General features: G+C 37.6%; 1 protein-coding gene across 1 annotated transcript; it reads right to left on the reverse strand.

Moving 5' to 3' along the window:
* Positions 1–1,208: 1,208 nt before the first annotated feature.
* Positions 1,209–10,791, reverse strand: LOC118684551 (nephrocan-like). Its single transcript, XM_036379454.1, has 3 exons — positions 10,606–10,791; positions 4,803–5,704; positions 1,209–1,656 (listed from the first exon to the last, which is right to left on the reverse strand). The coding sequence occupies exons 1-3, from the start codon at positions 10,789–10,791 to the stop codon at positions 1,209–1,211; spliced, it is 1,536 nt and encodes a 511-aa protein (XP_036235347.1).
* Between the last annotated feature and the right edge of the window lie 9,269 nt (positions 10,792–20,060).

The following is a 20,060-nucleotide window of genomic DNA, read 5'->3' on the forward strand; positions in this document are numbered from 1 at the left end:
GGAGATGAGGGATTACTCAGTTACTGAATGCCAATGGGAGATAAAAAAATAATAGACCCTGTTTGCTTTGAAAAGTAATTTGCTGATGTAATTACTCATCAGTTATCACCTGAAATCACGAACTAACAAGTGATTGTTTGTAAATCGTTGGTTTTAGTGGTCTCACTAATCCAGTTTTGTTTAGTTTTCAAGCACTTTGGGAACTGCTTGATAAAATTTTTACTTATATCAGAGTTAATACATTAATTATATAGCATTTAGTCATTTTTTGTGTGTATGTGCATAAAAGTCTGGAAAGTTCTGGCCAGTGAAGGGGGACACTTGCAGTGTGTGCTTGCACATTAAGTATACCTAACCTAAAAGTATACATATGGTATCTTGAGCTATATTATAGCAAAATAGCTATTCAGATACCAAAATAAACTCTTACAAAAGTTTCACCTGACTTCATCTTATCCTAATATTTGCCAGGATCTATTTCCTGAGAATCTCCCTTCTTTTGTTTACAACAACAGAATCAGGTCAACTTGACCCCAGTGTTTTCCTTCCTCACTATTAATTAATTTCAGAACTACTATTAAATCTCATTAACCAGGACACTGATTCTTCTGTTTATTTCACTTGCTGTGATGAAGATAAGCCTTCTGTGTTTTGCCTGCAGCTCAGCTAATTTATTTTAAATAGTCTAAAATAAATGAAAAAGGGAAATATTTCAGGAAAACTAAAATCAATTTCTCAAAAGCAAGAATTTCCGAACAATCTCAAAAAATTGCTCACATCAGTGTAAGTCTCCATGTTGACCTGCAGACCTGTGAGTTTAAATATGTTGAATGCCAGACTCCTTGTGTTAGTGTCTTGTGGTATTGCAGAATTTTATTTGTGGGGGTTTTATGCAACTATAGGAAATGTTCTACTATAAAAAGGTTCATACAGAGTTACAGACTGCTTTTCTAAGATAAAGTAATTGTCTTCTTGCTTCCCTCAAACTACATAATGCTAATGGTATAGAAAAACAAATACTTTTTTTTTACAATATTTAGTTCACACTGACAGCCTTACTATAGCCCTTCTGTCACTGGATATTATTTCTTGTACAAATAGAGCAGGAAAAGCTAATGACAGATGAGAAGACTGCTCGTCAGTAGAGACACTGGTGGCAGTGGGCAGCTCTAGACAACTTTAAGGTTCACTAAAGATAAACTGTGACATTAATCTAATTCATAATCATAGTAATCATCATCTGTGTTCACTCCAACGCTGGAGGCCTCATTGGGTTTCATTTTCTTTCTGTCCTCCTTGCCTCTTTCTGTGGAAGACAGATTGTCTTCGCACTGCTGCAGAATCTTTTTGGAAGACATCCAGCTTTCTCCTCGGCTGTGTGCCGGCGCTGCGCACTGCCCTCCCCGCACATCCGTCCCTTTGGCCACCAGTGCTCTCCTGGTTCTGAGAAGGTCACAGGTGCAGTTCCAAGGGTTCCCATCTAAATACAGGTGACGAAGACGAGGTAAATACTCCAAGACTTTGCGATCCAAGAGAGATATCTTGTTATTCCGTAAATTTAAAACCTGAAGCTGTTTCAAGTCCTTCAGCTCTTGTTCTCCAACATCCTCTATGTCGTTTCCTTTTAGATCCAATCTAGCAAGGGTGTCTGGAAGTCTGAGCAAAAATAAAACAGTAGAAAGGTGTTATGTTCATCATACTGTTTCTGCTAAGTGGTATTTGTCCAGGCACATCTGATGTACTAAAATAAAGCTATCACTAAAAAATTGCAATCTTCTGCAAAAACAGATGTTCACATTGGGTTTGGGTTTGTTTGTTTGTTCTTTGTTTTTATGTTATAGGTGTACTGTGTGTACACCATTGAAATGTTTTCCCAAATTACTGCAGTTCTGACCTGTACTGACTGTTCATACAGCTGAAGCAGCTGAACTGAACAGTAGTCTTGTGCTGTATTATAAAGAAAATCAGCTGTTTAATTTAAATCATCAAGTTTAAAAATGCTTTTCGTACTCTTCAATGCCAATGACCAAACTATAGCACCATGAAAGATCAAAAGTTTAGACAATTGTGGCAGCACTCCTCCTCCAACTACTTTTATATATGATTTTTTAAAAAACATTTCTTAGTTTGTAACGAATTATATTTTTTCCATTTGTTCTCCTGCTCCCATAAGACTCAAACATTAATCATCACAGCAGTAATCCGTCTGATGATAAGCCGTTAAGAAATCAGCAACAGGGAAAATGTAAATGCTTTTAAAATAGTACTTTTGAGAATTAAAACTGGTTACATTTAGCAGAGAAAAAGCTGATAATCTCTGGATATGATTCTGGACAGGTCAGTATAATTCTTATTTTCATATATATTACAAATTTATATTAAAATATCTTAATTTCAAAAGTCTTTCTCATTTATGATCTTTTCATTTCCCTTTGATATAGTTAGTGACAAGTGCTTAACAGAAAAGCATGGGCATGGAATATCTTTAATAAAATTAATTTGAAAGTAACTTAAAAATCACCTTACTATGGTAGTATGCAAGGTGATTAAATTAAGAATCAAGGTTACAGATTTTAAGGAAACATGACTGAACCTCCCAGGGAAATGATAATCATATTACCAAGATCTATTTAGAATAGAAGAGCATTTAGAATAGCATTTAGAATAGAACAGCAGTATACTACAACTGGTAAACTTATGGGTGACCCTCACTGTTTTTTGTGAAGCTGAGTTTGAACCTCTTAAGCTGAAAGATGGTTTCCAGATTTGTGAAAACTTGACAAGTTCAATGTTACTATTTCAAGAGTAGGGCAGTTCTAATATTGTGCTGTTTTTCCTGGGGAGACAAGAATTTCACATACTGATATGGTGATTCACTTCACAAAATCTGACGTTACAAAATGCTTATGACTGAAGTAAATCAGTTTTGAAATTTAACTGCAGACAATTGCCCAATATGACACTGTAATGTCAGAAGGGTACTCTGGGGTAAAACCCTAGTGCCACTGATGTCAAAGGCAGTGGGAAATCACCCAAGAGGTTTATCTAGACTGATTACAGTCCAAAGCCTGACCAGTAAGTCCTTAAACCTGTGAAGAGTCTTACTGTACTAATGTTAGACTTAAACTTTATGGCTATATTGTTTGACTTCAGGCTGTGTTGATCTAGAGAAAATAATGCCACTGAGTACATGATTGAGTGCCCTGCAGCTGGAAGAGGAGCTGTGCTCACCTGGGAGCTGACCATGGCAGCCACATTGTGCTACTGCCACTCTAAGGAATATCATCAGATTCTTCCTTGCATTTTCACCACACCCTGTAGGATTTTATGAAGTACAGGTCTTCTCTAAAAGTCCTGAAAATACTTGGACTTGTTGATTATTTTCTTTTCAGAAAAGAAGGGAAAGGAGCTTTCTTTCTCCTCGTTTCTGCCTAAAACCTGCTAAGACCTATTCACTTTAGCACATCAGTCATATCTTTTAACCTTTTAGACTTGACAGAATTCTCAGATAGAAGTCAAAAGTAATTTCTTTTTCTGTATATCCATGCATACCTGGTCATCACCAGACAATTAAATTAAGTACATAAGTTTTATTTCTTGTCATCTTTTTCACCTCTTTTATGTTTACAGCCCCCCCTGGAAGTCTGTATTTACTGTTGGAATGAAAGATCCCCAATATCTCTTTAAAAGTTGTAGTGTTTAAAGGCTAGTAGAGAAATCCTTGCTGTTAATTCTCTTGACTATGAAGGTTGTAAAATAAGATAGATTAGACAATACTAAAGTAACTAGAAAGCATTAAACATTCCTGTCGAGCTAGACTGAAATCAAATATTTATACACCACTAAATCAGTTTCTGATTATAAAGCTGTTGCCAAATAGATTCAAAAGCTAAAGGACATGATACTAAATTAATTGAAATTTTATTGTGTTATTTATTTCAGCTAGTTAAACCTGTCTACAAGCCATAAAAATAAAGTTTAACAGTCCAGTTTTGTTAAAGAAGTTTATGTTAATGGAATTACTTCACTATTTTTGTGCCATCTTACTGCACAGCCTTTTTTAATAATAAAATTGCCACTTTATATCAGAACAGCCTCCATTTGGCTTAATATGCCATCTCTGATAATGGCCAGTTCCAATACTCAGATGAATGTAAGAGATCCTCTAAGCAGAGCATTAATGAACACAGTGTGCCCAAGGGATGTTTCTTCTGTGCTCTGTTGACTGGAATTTTTCTTATAGCCTGAAGCTGGAGACTTTATATGCATTCCAAATACCTTGTAATGTGTGAATTTAATGAAGCTGGGAATGCCAATATCACTGGAAAAGCACATTCTTTTTGATCAGATTCAGCTCCCAAAATCTTAATATTTTAATAATAATAACTTGGTGTGGCTTGGTAGAAACATCAGCTTTAATATTGGTATCTATCCTTTATATCAAATGCTCAGTTATTTTTCTTTTGTGGGGGAGGGTAAATCTAAGTAGCAGTATAACCTTGGTAGTAAGTCTGTTGTATTCTCCTAGCAGGTTCTTCTTATTGGTGTGCTAATTAAATAAAGTGGTCTCACTGGCAGAGAGAGATGCAAAATGAGCGGATTCATTGGGGGCCACAGATGTAATGAAAGCAGCTCTACTCTGAGACTGCTAACAGGGGTGCTAATTAGTGCTGGTTACGCCAATGGGTTTATGGTATGGACAGACCTCTACCGTGACTGGGTCTGAATACCAATTTTTGTCTCTCATACTGCAAGGAAGGAGAGATGACACCTTGGGACCAGCAATCCTGAGATTCACTTGCCTCAGCGGAATAGAACTGAGGAGATTCTGTTCCAGTGCCAGATTGGAAAGCTGCGCACACTGCTGGAGAGCTCCCGCCTCGAACGTGCTGACAGCATTGTTGTCGAGAAACAAGTGCTTCAGGTCTTGGAGTCCTTGAAAGTCCTGTGCTGTCACCCTTTGGATCAGGTTATTGCTGCAGTCGAGTTTCTGCAGCCTGCTGGGCAGCCTGAGGGGCACTGTGTGGAGCTGGTTCTTAGAGAGCTCCAGTGTTGTTAAGTTAGGAAGAAGCTGGGCACCATCTATTGATGTCAGCTGATTTTCTGACAGAAGGAACTCAGACAGATTTTCTAGGTGTTTCACATCTCGAATTCTCACCATTTTAAGTTGGTTTTTCTCTAATTTTAGTGACAGCAGGGATTTAGGTAGGTCAAGAGGCACTTTTGCCAAAAAGTTACCACTTAAGCTGAGAAAATGTAGACTTTGGAAAGATGCAAAGAAGTTGGTTGGAAATGAATTCAGTTTATTATCAGCCATGCTCAGATACTTCAGCCTAGGAAGCCTAAGTGGTGCAGACACAGATTCCATGTTGTTGCCATCCAGGATCAGACTCTGTAAATTGTAAAGGGAAGAAAATGCACTCGAAGGCAGAGTTGCAATCAAGTTGTTCCGAAGATCGAGCACTCTTAGTTTCATCAAACCTGCAAAATCAGATGCATGCAGAGAATTGATGGAGTTATCAGCGAGTCTTAAAATTTCAAGGCCAGATGGGAGAAAGGTGGGTATTTGCTTTAGCTGATTTTTGCAGAGTTCCAGGGACTTCAAGGTGCTCAGAGCTTTGAAAGTGTTGTTTTCTATTGATTCTGTGCCACTGCATGATAGGACCAGCTCTTCAAGGACTGACATTCTCCTGAAGTCAGTAAACTTAAAGAGAAAAAGAAACAATTAATATGATAGTACATTTATAGATATCCTCACTGGTTACTCCTTCTGGATGCTTGGAAAATTGCTAGTATATGCTGAAAAACAACATATTTAGAATGTGAAACTAAAATAACTGATAACAGTACAGGTATTACTATAGGTACCTGTGGATTGTCAGTATTTATTTACATTTCCAGAATTTTGTGGTTTAAGTCTATGCTGTGTCAGGTTTGAGCAAACACATACATTTGAAGAAGGAATACTGCTTTTATTCCCTCCTGGTGGATAGCCTATATTAAATGGAAAGCTAACATCACCAGTGGCAGAAATCTTTGCAGAGAGTGGATGGTTGTTAATGTTCAGTGTGCTCAATGGTACTTGCTAGAGCACATTTGAGTTCATGATACAGTCATTTCCATAGATCAACAGTGCTGTCACTGCAGCATGTATTCCCCAGAGGGAGTACCCACAAATATCTTTACCTCTTGCTACTCTTTTGGGGGAAGACTAAAATTCAACACTTTTCTCTCCCTCACTACCTTCTTCTTTTAAAATAAAAACCTCACATATTAATATGATCAAACCAAAAGTGTCAGATCAGCCTGGCCTGAAAAATCACTTCTGTGGAACAATGTTTTCACAGAAACTTAGTTATTATTAGTTGGTAATAGACAGATACTTTGCAGTGGTAAATGAGATGTAGATGTTGACTATAATATCGAGAGGCAACCAATTGTTTCATTCTTTTTCTGCTCTGTTGGAAGGTGCTTGTTTACAAAGCTTGCCATCTTGTGTCTCAAGCTAAGTAGCAAATCTAAGTGAATCTGGCAGTGCTCTCTAAGCTGAGAAAGGAGAAGTGTGCAATGAGGGTGAGCCAGGGAGTTCTCTAAGTACACCAGTTGTTAAAACATTGGTTTTCTCAAATTACCAAGTATGAGTCCCTCAGTGACCAAGTCTTAAAAAATCATTTATATGGGAATCCCTCCCAAAAAGCAAGATGAGCAGGTGTTCTGCACAGGAGTGGTGGAAGGAGTGTCCTCATCTGTTTTCCCTTCCCATGTCCAAAGACATCTCACTACAGGTCTCAGGCATACCACACCAGTTAGAGAGGCTAAAGTAACAGTAGGTTCTTCTTGCTATTTCCCCCAGGGCTTGGTAGCTCCCAGCACATTTTACTCTCAGTGGGGAAAGCTATACAGCCTGTTCTACAGCACAACCCCTCATCCCAGTCAGGAATCTCCATAGAGGGAGTCCTTTTGTAGTACAGGTGCTGGGTAGTCATCTTGTTCCATAGTCCTGGTTGGATACATTTGACTATCATACTTGTGTAAGAGAAATCAGCTCATAAAGGTGACTGCTAAAAGATGTCTTACAGCTTCATTTGTCCAACTCTTGCATATTTCTGGGCTGTATCTCTTTATTTCAGCTACAAACTCTGCATTTTAACTTCTGTTAAAATTAAAGCCTGCACAGCTGTGAAGGACAAGTCAGATTTCATTTTGCTGTGGTATCCTTAGTTTATCTTTCAGATTAACTTTATTCTGTCTTGCAAAACAATTTCTGAATTGCAAATTTTGATGCAATTACTGAGAAAGTATAAATATGGAACCTCTATTGAAGCAGGTTTCTCCATCAATTATATTTAAATTCAATGAGGGAATGTACCTCCATTAAAAACCTTATATTTTCAACAGTAAACAACAAAGTTATCCAAATGATATAATTTTATTTTTCTATAATGCAGTGTTTTGTGTATATATATATAGGTTTATAGCAATATCAGAACTGCTGATGTTCAGTTTTGGTCATGATTAGGAAGGTGATCTTGTACGTAGTAATGAGATGCATTGGTCAAGAGCACAAAAACATAATCACATGTAATTATAAAACCATCTTATGGAAATTGAAACAATTATGAACCTTCACAATTCAACACATTTTCTCCTAGAAAATACAAAAGCAATGTTTTCTACTTTTGCTCAGTTGATTTCTGTATGTCTCTGAGAGGCTTAATTTTCATCTTATTAAGTGACAGAGAGCTACGTGAAGGTTAATGTTCAGATACTTGCTCTGTAATGATGTTAGGCTTCTTAATGTGGATTATTATAATTTCTATTTTCCACCTATTTGGTATGCATTGCTAAGCTTTGTGACCATGCTGTTTTGAGACTTAAATATTTATCCATACTCTTATAAACCACCCAGTCTTTCTAATACAAATCAAAACATATTTGAAAGGCCACCAGATCTTTTTTTGCTAGGAAACAGTGTTTTATTCTCTAATTGGATTGCTTGTAAAATGATACTATTATAGCTTTATATTTTAAAACCTTGATCTCCTGAAAGTGGATCTAATATGCTGTTATTTAATACAAACATTTTAAGGAATTTGATGTTTTAATTACATTTTTTTTGGCTTTTGAGTTGCTGTGACCTGGGATATGTTATAAGCAGTTTTTTTAAAACAGTTCCCTATCCTCTAAGCAGGGTAGGTAATTTTCTTTTAGCAGATAAAACCCCACTTATTAATATGGTAAGATATAAACTAAATTTTAAATTAAGAGTTAAAAGGTTATACTTGATCTTCAAGTCAAGGAGGGAGCAGAAAATATTGAAAAAAAACCCCTAAAATTTATCTGGTTTTGATATTTTTAAGTCTTTTTTATAACAAACCCCAGGTTGTAAAATTACCAAAAGAAAAAGTGCCAGCCACTGTTTTTAACACTGGTCAGCCCTGTCAGAACAAATACAAAATTGACCAGGGTAAAAAAAAACAAAACAAAAACAAATCTACTATTTTTCTTGGGTTTTTTTAACATAATGGATTTAGCATACAAACATATATTCTTTTTTACAATACTATTTCTTCACAATTGTAGTAATAATAAATGCAAATTAGGATGTAGAAGTAATTGAAACAATATTTTTTTATTCTTCTGAGGCAGCTAATTGCCAAACCATAATATTTGTGAATGCTTAGATATAGAAATCTCTTGGAGGTCAGCTGTGGGAACTCTAGGCTCCAATTCAATTTCTTTAGGAAAGAATGTTATTTTCTCTATGAGAGGTAAATAAAGGAATTTTTAACACCAAACAAATAAAAAACACCCAAATAATTTCAGCCAAATGAACAAAAATCCTACACCAGAACCCTAAAATCCTATAGAGTTATTTCAGTGCATGCAGACAGGTACTTTACAAGCAGAAATGTTTCCCTAAGTACTATAATATGTGCCAGTGGAATTGCTCAGCTGTGTAAAATTAAGCATAGGTATTTATGATGTCAAGACCTCAGAAGTATAATTTGTTGCATGGGAAAAAAAAGAAAAAAATACATCCAAAGATCCAGTACAATCTGAAGGAAACAGCCTACATAACTACAAGGATGTAGTGTGAAAGGACTTTTTCCTTTCAGTGCAGTCAGTAGCAGCAGTAAGGCAGACTCATAGCTAGTGGAATTAATGTATAAAGTGAAAAAACTCTCTTCTTAGATGGTTTCATACACCATTTGTTTTGATTTGCCATAAAACATTTATCTCACCACTTCATTCACTTATATCCAATGTTTAAATGCTTTATGACACTTGTCTTTAGCTCTAGTCAGAACCTAAGGCCACTTCACTTGTAACTGAGGAGTTGCTGACAGGTATGGACAGCTAGCCTAAGAAACAGAAAATGGCTCATCCTACTTATCTTGGAAAGAAAATAATGGGGAGGAAGAGGGAAGAGTTTGCACAGAAAATGTATTTCAGAATACAGAATTCATTTCACAAACCTTTTGTTTACCCCGAGTATAGCTAAATCACACCAATGTTTGACTCTGTGGGTGTGTGAGATAAAACAAAAAAAAAAAACAGAGCTAAAAGAGTAAACTTTCCTAGAGGAAAACTGTACAATCACTATTTCTCAGTGGGCAACAGGCATTCTGGATGGTGCTCTAAGCTGCCTTCCAGCCTATTTCCGTTTGGTCCTGAGGGCAAAATCAAAGATGCATTTCAAGCAGTTAAATTTTTGTAAGAGAAAATGTATCTCATTTGAATTGCACATTTCTTATTATTTGTAGCAAATTGATACACAGCAAGCATGTGTAATACAGGTGGTTATATTTCCCTTGTGTCTATCTATACAAGGTGAATTTATTAAATAAAAATATTTATTCCAGGGGAGGGAACAAAGAAGCACCATTCCAGAGTGCAGTGCAAGATGAGCATAACCTGATGCCTTTAATAAAGCGAACCAGTGGTGCCTCAAGAAACCCAGAATAAACTTTTTCAATAGCACAAGTAGCTGGCAGCTTTGGTTAGAAGCTGCTCTCATTTACGTGGGTTGTTAGATAGGCCCTGGCCTTGCTTTTAGAAACATCTCATGCTATGCCTTAGACTCAAACTTACTTCCTCTGCCATTTCTAATAGCAGTTGTACCTGACACTTGCAGCTCGAGAGGGGAAAAAAGAGCATCAATTTCATTCATTAGGGAAATTGTTCTAATGACATAAACCTTTTCATTTTACTGTGAAACAGTATTATATTGTACCAAAAATAGAAAAAGCTTTTAACAGGGTAAAAAATTAGTCTGAAAGTCAATAGTTATTTGACCATATATAAAACAAGTCAACCTTTGGCTGCTAGTTGTAAAATACTATTTTTTTTTGAGTTTCATACAAAATATAATTTTGACAGTGTGAACTGTGTGCTTGGAGACTGCAGGAACATGAAAACACTACAGGAATATATTTACATATCCTTAAAGAGTAAGTAAAAATAAAACCAGATCTGGCAGCACTTCATCAGTTTTTAGAGCATGGAATAAGATTCTCTCCTCACTAGATGCCACCACCATCTGGGAAGTCCAACTTTCAGTTACAGTGCACTACAAAAAGTATTTTTTCTGGGTTTTCTTACCTGGAGTTGCTTAATTTTGCTGTGGCTGATGTAGAGTCTCCTGGTGGTAAGAGGAATTTCTCTGGGGATCTCTGTAGCCCTGTAGCATTGCACTGACTGGGCAGGGTCACAGCTGCATCTTCTTGGGCAAGTGGTACTTAGAGCACTGTGAAAAGACAAGGCAACTAAAAGGCAAGACAAATACATCTTCCAAAACAGGAACTCTGGAATTGCCTCAGCAATATACAGCTTGAATTAAGCACCAAAGCCCTTTTATACCATGAAATCTGATAAAAGGATATTATGACTGTGTATTTTATCCCAGTGAAAAAACAGCAAAAACAATACTGTAATTTGCCTGGGTTAAAATGTTGGCAGGCATTACAAAGAGTGAGAAACTTAAACAGTGATAAGGTGCCTTTACATTTGTAGGTATGTGAAATTAGTGTTATTTATTACCTGACAGCTAATCTGCAAACATCCATATTATCTTCAGTTTCCTAGTTTTGTTAAATGTGACACCATGGAATTAGTGGAGAAAAGATAAAGAGCTGTTTTATAGTGGGGCTGTAAAACCTTTGTATCTTCTGTGACCCAGTATTAGAAACAGTAAAAACACAACTACAGCCAACACAAAACCTTTGTATCTTCTGTGACCCAGTATTAGAAACAGTAAAAACACAACTACAGCCAACACTGAAGCTTTTTTGCTCTTCCTCTTGCATTATTCAGACCACCACCCAAAACCTCAAAACTCAGGTTGCTACTATTTTAAAGCTAAAACATTCTATTAGTTTTCTTAATATCTGTGGTACAGCTGAGTGCTGCTGACTGGACAAAAAAAAAATCACCTCTTCTTGTGCAATTCCCATAAATCAAAATTTAATTATTCTTGTATTTGAAAATTATAAATGGGAAATGTTTGAAAGCATTTAGTATAAATCAAGTGGTAGATAATCAATAAGACCTATTTACTCCATGACAGATGGAGAGCAGAAAGATTTCCCCTAGAGTTTTCTCTGTGCTTATTAGTGCTTCTCTGCCATATCTGTTAGCTGTGCCAGCTGGAGATGTGAAGTTTTGAAGGGTTTGGTTGTGATCATTTTCCTTTGCACTCAAGCAGTTTATAATATACAAACCAGTGTGAAACTTTTGTATCTTATCACACTAATCTGCTTTGCACTGTTACCTGCTTGCCTCCATCCTCTCCATCATATCTTGAGAAGCAGTTAATCCTATTCCTTAAATGCAGACTAGGCTAGTTATTTTTCCAAGCAGATAATGTCAAGTTGATTTGACAAATGGATAGCAGACCTTGATGGGAATGCCTTTTGGGTGCAGCTGGGCTTACACTGGACAATTGCCATATTCCTTCCTGAAGATCCTTCTGTCTCCTTAATCCTCTATACTGTGAATGCAGAACTGCAAGCCAGCATCTGCTAAACCAAGCAACAAGAGCAGAAACCTTTTCCAAAAGCAGCCTGTGAAATTGGCATGTTTAACAAGCTATGCAGAAAAATACTGCCTGACTTATGCCATAGTGATCACTCGAGCAAAAATGAGTGAGTGGGCAGCTTTAGCAGCTGTGCATTAAAAGAAGTGTTTTAATGTATCTCAGTCTAGGGTTTGATACTTGGCTTGTGGCTTTGACTTTCTTTTTTCCCCTACAAGAGTCAAAGTATTCAGACAAGAGTGTATATTCTTTCTGTATACTGACGGCTACTTGTGGTACATTTCTTTGATTCCATCTTTCCACTGATTTGGAAAGTGATTCTGATGCAACTAAGACAGTAATGCTCAGCATCCTATGTAGGAATTTCTCTTGCTTAAAAATGTCATCAAAACCAACTGCTTTCTGCTCATGGAGGGTCAAAAGAAAGGAAGATCCAACCCTATGGTTTGGTTTTGAGACTCTCTAGAGTACTGCAGTCAGTCTGCAAATCCCTGTAAGAGTCACAGATTGCATCCTTCCCTATTTTGTATATTTTATGTCAGTCAGCTGCTGTCAGAATTCCCAGCTGTGGTTACAAGGTAATTGCACCATAGTAAGGTGCAATATTCTTTGCTCTTGGCATTTTTGTGTAATGTCTCTATCCTTGGTCTTTTCAAACTAATGAAAGGAAACATTATTGGTTTAATAGTTCATTTCCATTATATTTACAGCAATGATTTAATCAAGAATGATGTTATATATCCATTAATTTCTCATATATGTCTGTTTTTGGCAGCTGGGTGATTTAAAGCAATAGCTATAAAAGATGATGTCCTATTAAACCTATTTTGTATAAATTTTCACACCAGAGCTGATGACTTTGCTTTTGCATAAAATTACAACCTGCAGGCATTTATTGACTTTAGGAGACCTGATAGCAGCAGAACAGACAAAGAGTCCCAGAACTGTATGAGCATAAGCTTAGCAGGAAGTTGTGGGCTATGCAATAATTAAAAAACAAAAAAACCCAAAACAAACAAAACCCCACCAAAAAAAAAAAAAAAAACAAAAACAAAAAAAAACAAAAAAAAAACCAAACCAAAATGAACCTCCCCCCCAAAAAAAGATTTATAAACATTTCAGAATCTTTGTACAGGACGTAGCATTGCTGGCCCATGAGTTGCACAGCCTCACAGCACACTATTAGGAAGATGAATCACTGTGGCCATTTCCTGACAGCAGTTTTTATGCAAACTCTCCCCAGCTTTTGCGGGACCAAAGGCATGATATAGCACTCCATCACTTCTGTGTCAGAAGGAATGAGCAATAGCACCCGAACCTGGCCCTGTGAGAAGTCCCAGGCACATCCTACACTGTGTGTGCTTTAACCAAAGGTAAACACTTCAGATCAAAACCTGCAAAATCCCAAGTCTATATAAGACATTGTCTTGTTGGTAGCTAAGAAGGACATTGATTAAATACATTGGACAAATTTGCATAAAGCACAAGCTTGAGTTCCTGGAAATTACCTCTTTCAGGATTGCTGCTTTTATTTCAAATCTGAAGTAGGGCTCATAAAGGACTGTAAAGCTTGGTGGGCTTTTTCCAAATATATTAGTTAGCCAAAGAAAAATATGCTATTTTTGTACAAACCTTTCCTCATACAATATTTCAGCAGTACTGGTGTACGGGCCTTTTCTTTCTTCACCAAAGTCACAGGTTTGACAAAAGCACACATATTCAGGTCAAGGCATAACTTTATAACCTAAGATTTAGAAAATGACATAAAAGTAAAATTACATTAAAATGGGAATAATGAACCTGCAAAACTCTTGTTATGGCATGTTTAGAAATGTCTGAAGAAAGCCCACAAACCTACAGGCATCCAAAAGGCATTCCTTGATGCCTTTTGGAAGGAAGATGCTGTCTTATCACAAAAGACATGGAGAAGCTGAGCTCTTGCAGTTGGGGTGTCCATTGCCTATGGAAAGGAAAAATTGCAGTGAAAGTCCAGCTCAGGGCTTGCACAGGGCACAGACAGGAGCTTGATCCCTGAGGGATGTCACAAGCAGAAGCAGTTTGGCAAGTAGGAACTGCTAAGTGATGGCGTATGCTCTAAAGAATCCTTGGCATATTCAGGTGCCATATGCTATCAAGTGCCTGCCACTGAGTACATGTGAATTTATAATTATTTTTTGCTGGAGTTTTTTAATTTGGATTTGGACCAGTTTTTCATAGGGACAGCAAATGGCATTTGTCTGCTGCAAAGGTTACCTCCAATCAAGCACTTCTCTTCAGAGTGGATCAGGCTGCTAAGGGAAACAATCATAACATTGTTTTTCAAAATGTTATGAGTCTCTTAATCATCTGTTGAAATGTCCTGTAATGTTTTACAGAAATGTTTCCTAAACAAAGAGCCTCAGAGGGTTACACTGAATCAAGAATGTCAGCAAATGGATTCTAGGCCAATTATTAAGACCTAATTAATATACAGGTTATAAATTTATAAAGAATTATTTTGTTTTTTAATCCTACAAAGCAGAGTTTCACAAAAATAATCAGAGACCTGTCTGGAAAAAAAAGGTATCTCAATTTTCTTAAGCCAAGAATTTTGTGGAACTATTTTTATCCATTTTCATAGTATGTGGAGAAGTGTGTTCTAACTCCAGGCAAGGTCATCTTCATACACTGGAAACGGCTACTGGATGAGTTAAAGCAGATTTTTCTTCCACACAAAAAGGTAGGTTTCCTTTTCCTCCTCCATGCTGGCAATACAGAGGAGATGCAAACAATAACCCCTTAGGAATTTCTCGCATTTTGCTTGTCCAGGGCACATTTGCATTCCAGAGGAGCTAGCACGGTGAAACAGATTGAAAGGAATGAAATTTTGTTAAATGGAAATTCACATATTGAGGAATTTTACTCATTGCCAGTTTTATGAGTACTAAGGGATTCTAGCCCAGATCAGATGCATCTGGGACAGGCACCCCCCAAAAAACAACCCACCTAGAGGTGGTCAATTTACATAATTTCATACATATATGCTATTAATAATGCTGTAACTGCCCTTCACAGTATTGTAGGCAATGGCATCCACTTGATAGAGGAATGTTTTTCATTAATTGAGCTGCAGAGAGCTCTGCCCATGAAACGAGAGATTAGGGTATGGTATAATGACAGTTTCCTATTAATGACATTACAAGTAATTTCCAAAAAGGAATGAAGAGGAGGGAAGTAAAGACGGTAGATTCTAGGGTAGCCTAGAATTAAACACAGAGGTCTTTTGCATGTGAACAGTTATATAAAATCTGTGATTAATGTATGTGAGACCGTGTCTTGTGCAGTACCACCTAAAAGTAAAGTAGAAGGGAAGGATTATCCAGTCAATAAGCGAACTGAAAAATCAATGGAACTTTGCTAGTCCTGTAGGGAGTAAGTTAGTTCTGGCCCTTCCATTTCCTATGAATATCTTCAGCTTTTAAAGCAGCCTGCTCATAACTGAGCATCCAACAGAATCAGAATGGGGCTTAAACTGTAAAAATTGTCTGCTGTTTAAACTGCAAGGCACAGGACTCTGAAACAGCAGTTTTTAAATTATACACACTGTGTGCACAGAAAGAGGGTTTCATTCTTGCATGCTGTAAAGCTGAACACTTTTGGCATGTCTTTCATTCATTTGTTAAAACAAAACAAAAATTCAGAACAAAAATAACTAAGCATAAGTGTATACATAGAAAGAAGCATGAGACTAAGATCACAATAGCACTCTAAAAAAGAAAAGCTGGTCTGAAAAGTGACCTGTGAGAGCAATAGGGAGTGGGTATTCAGATTAGTCATCAGTAAACTGTTGCACCCATGGACTGTAAAATGCAGCCAACTATGAACTAGCTAGGCCTGAAGGCAGGAATCACCTAAAATATAAAAAGCAAAATCTCTGGGGTTTGTCAGCAGAAATTTTCTGTAATGACAACCGAAAATGTATGGCTGTTCAAGTATCAGTACAAATGGACAACTCCCTCCTCTCTTTCAGAAAGGAGTGCGCTTTAGACAGGCACATTCTAATCATCTTCTCTAACTCCTTTTCCTGCTTTACCATCTCTGATTTTCTCCCATCTTTTGATGCTGTTAGATATTGCCTGTTTTCTCTCCATTTCCCCTTTGGTGCCCCACCTGTGACTGCTCAACCACCCAGGCAATGCAACCACGCAAGATGCTTCAGCACAAACCACACAGAAGGTGGCCTTGACATGTGCAGGCGCTGCAGCCTGGCACGCACAGCTGGGCAGCTGCAATTACAGAGGGTGGACTGACCCTCATGTGCAAACACACATGTTTATATTGTAAATTCTTTGTGCAGAGGCTGGGGCTAACCAAAAGTTTGCATTGTATCTCACACAACACTTTCCCAATCTAGGCATGGACACCAGATAGGAAATCTACAGCATTGGAGATGTCAATGCAAGTAATTTATTTTTAAATTTTGATTCAGGTATCACTTTGGATTTTTTTGTTGTTGTTGTTGTCTGAAAATATGTCCTCCTCACACTTAAGGTCATTTACTCTTAAAGCTCGAAGCAGGTTTTCAGATGATTAATTAGGTACTCCAGTAATCAGTTAAAGTATGCAGGTTTTAATTTATGAAGGACCATTTGTACTTAAATGTACTTAATAGCAGTATAATAAGGAGATCTCATGTTCTCTCTACGTTGTCTAAAATAACTGAAATTATGTACATAAATTATATGTAGAGAAATTAACTGGTGATTAGCTTCACCAGCTCTATCACTCCATAGATAAGGTCAAAGGAGCAGATCACAAAACTTTCAGTGAAATCTCTGACATTAAAGGCAGCATATCCAAATTCTTCTTGACATATAACTTGCTTCAACTATATGATTGTTAAAAATTCTCCTTGTAGAAAGGATTCTTACTGCTGGACCAGCTGACTCAGACTACTGCTGTTCTTTAAATGTTCTTCAATTACTTTGTTGATGTTATCAGCGTGTAGCATGCTACAGTTTACTCTAAATTGATTTAATCTAATTGAAGGCCAAAACGACTAACCTTTCTTAGGTTCAATTCCATAATTACTGCACAGCTTCCTTACAGAACAGTGCTATGGTTGCTCTAGGGGATTTTGGGAGGCATTTCAAGGGTAACTGGAATTGATCAGAATTTTCTAGGGGACCTGCAAGCATAGTTTTGAGATAACTAAATTATTTATGTGTTTACCCTTAAAAGCAAGTGATACTTGCTTTTACTTTCCACCCCTCTTTTACACAGTATTTCTAGTGAGGAATATAAATAGCTAATGATAGATACATTTACTGATTTTTTAAAAAAAGGTTTCTTTAAGCATTTCTTCTCATTTATCCATAAGCCAGCATGTATTAGACAGATACAATGCTGCAGGTAAGCTTCTAAAAGGATTTTATTTGAGAAGCTAATCTCTGAGTGGAATAAGTAGAGACAAAACCTTGTTTGAGTGGTGAAATGTAAGGACATGCAAAGCAAATGTAGCACTGATAAGGGATGAAAGAATTAAAAGTAATGACCACAGAACTCTCATACCACTGTAGATAAAGACAATTAAAGATAGAGTGGGACTAACCCCTAAGCTAAAGGAAAAGGACACTAAAAACCTAAGAAAAAGTGATTCTTTAAAAAGAAGCAGTCAGACATAAATTAATGTCAAAGTTTTTGATGGCAGTATTTGCTATAGATATGTTACATGGTAACTATGGGAAACTTCTCTGTCAGATCAGGAGATATTGTTGAAATGAATGATTGAAATATATGAGCAGAAACTGCCAATTTTTGGCTAAGTGATACATTACTGTTCCATTAAAAAGGCAAAGAATGTAACAGAATTGTATGGGCACTTCTCCAGTGCAGTACCAGACTCAAAAGTCGAAACGAACATAAAAACTGATAGTCCTGAAATAATTAATTCTCTTGTGTGGCTGAAATAATTGAAACAATAAAATTAGTTTGGCTTTTGAGCCAGCATAAACTTTGATTTTCTGTTGGATGCTGTTGTGCAAAAAAAGACAGTTGATACAACTGTGAAGAATGAAAATCAGGATGAAGGTCAGGCAAATGCTCTGTGCACCTGGACTCCCTCCAAAGCACTTCCAGCCTTTTCTCAGCTCCTATTCTAAACACACTGATTTACAAAGCCAGAATGTTTTCTGTAGGTGTACGTAAAGGTGTCTGTAGCTTTTGTTTCCACCATGGATGGGCTTAACAGTAAGAGAATCCCCCATTAGTTGCCCAATTTGTTACTACCTGCCTTCAATAGCAGTGCAGATGTTTTGAGTGGTGTGCTGGTTTTGTCTGGGTTAGTTTTCTTCACAGTGGTTAGTGTGGAGCTGTATTTTGGATTTGTGCTGAACACAGAGTTGATAATGTAGAGGTAGTTTTGTTATTGCTGAGCAGGGCTTAAACATAGCCAAGGCCTTCTGTGTTTTTTGTACTGCCATGCTGGCAAGGAAAGTTTGGAATACATGGGAGGCTGGGAGGAGACACAACCAGGACAGCTGACCACAACTGATCAAAGGGATATTCCTGACTATATGACATCATGCTCAGTACATAAAGTGGGGGGAAGAAGGAGACAGTGGGGGATGTTTGGATGATGGTGTTTGGCTTCCCAAGTAACCATTATACATGATGGGGCTATGGTAGATGAGTAATGGGATGATTGACTCTCACAATTAATGTACAAATATCGTGTATATAGGTTAAGAAAAGTTTATAGATTTAGTTATGTTTTACCCCTCATGTGGTCATGAAGGGACAATGGGAGCTGGGACATGTGGGAGGGCTGGCTTGTCACTATGGCGACATCTGACCTCCAATCAGGATTTGAGGAAGAGATCTCCACCACTGGACAGCGAAGAAGGGGTTGATGGACAAAACTTTGGGAGGGGTTAAAGAATTAAAAGGGACAAACCTCCATTGTGAGGGGGCTGAGCACATGGCAGGCGAAAATCTTTTGTTCCCAGCGCCGTAACCTTTTTTCTTTATTCAGTCTTCGGTTGTATTTTTGATAAGGTTTAATAAACCTTCCTAAACTATGAAAAGTGAGTAGATGTTTCTCACAGGGCCCTGCTCCTCTGGAGATGGCTGAACACCTGCCTGCCCATGGGAAACAGTGAATTAATTCTTTGTTTGCTTACTCGGCTTGTACTCTCCCTATTAAACAGTCTTTGTCTAAACACACGAGCTCTCTAAATTTTACCCTCCTGATTCTGTCCCCAGTCCTGCTGGTGGGGCAGTGAGTGAGTGGCTGCACAGGGCTGTGGTGAAACCACAGAAAAGGGTAAAGGGCAAGTGAACGGGTTTGTAACAACACTCTGTCAGCTCCTTGTCAAGCCTACAATAGCAGGTCTCAGAGGAAATGTGATACCTACTAGTGGTGGTGAAGTTTGCTTTTATCAAGCTCTTCTGAAAGCACAGATTGATGGAAGTACAATTCCTTCCTGCTCTGACATATCTCTTTGCATTCCAGGTGACTGGTCTAAGCGCTGAGCTGTAAAGTGGTATCTTTCTGTAAATCTGTGTTCCAATCAATTATTTATGCCAAGTGGAGAAAGGAAACAAGCTCACCCCGGGATGCCCTTCAGCCCCAGGGCTGTGTGTGAGGGGTGATGGTACCCCCATCATTATCTTGGCATCCCCTCCACTGACTGGAGGGTCCCTGTGCTCCCCATCTCTGGTGCTGGCAGAGTAGTTTGTGTAGGCAGGATTAGGGTCCTAGTCTGGGTTGAAGTGATCTGCTCTCTCTTTTGAGGTGGAATTACAGCTTCAGTGCAATAAAAACAACCTGCATGTGTTCTCCACAAGAGAAATAAACGTAATAAAGCTCCCTCTGAAATCAACATCAGAGTTGCATCATTTCAAAGCAGATGAGCTGTAACCAAGGAGAGTGCCTTGGAGAAAGCACCCATGCACTTATTCCCTAAAATTTGTTTTCATTCTCAGAACCAGCATGAGCCTAAAAAAAGCAAATACATTTTATATGGTTCATCCTGCAATTCAT

This window comes from Molothrus ater, chromosome 3 (assembly GCF_012460135.2).
Source record: "Molothrus ater isolate BHLD 08-10-18 breed brown headed cowbird chromosome 3, BPBGC_Mater_1.1, whole genome shotgun sequence".
In the NCBI taxonomy this organism is placed as follows: domain Eukaryota; kingdom Metazoa; phylum Chordata; class Aves; order Passeriformes; family Icteridae; genus Molothrus; species Molothrus ater.

Coding starts and splice junctions, on each gene's coding strand:
- LOC118684551 (XM_036379454.1), bottom strand. CDS start 10,791: ATGTATTTGTCTTGCCTTTTAGTTGCCTTGTCTTTTCACAGTGCTCTA. Junction 5,705..10,605: donor GCAAAATTAAGCAACTCCAG/GTAAGAAAACCC, acceptor TTTCTCTTTAAG/TTTACTGACTTCAGGAGAAT. Junction 1,657..4,802: donor CTCAGTTCTATTCCGCTGAG/GCAAGTGAATCT, acceptor ATTTTTGCTCAG/ACTTCCAGACACCCTTGCTA.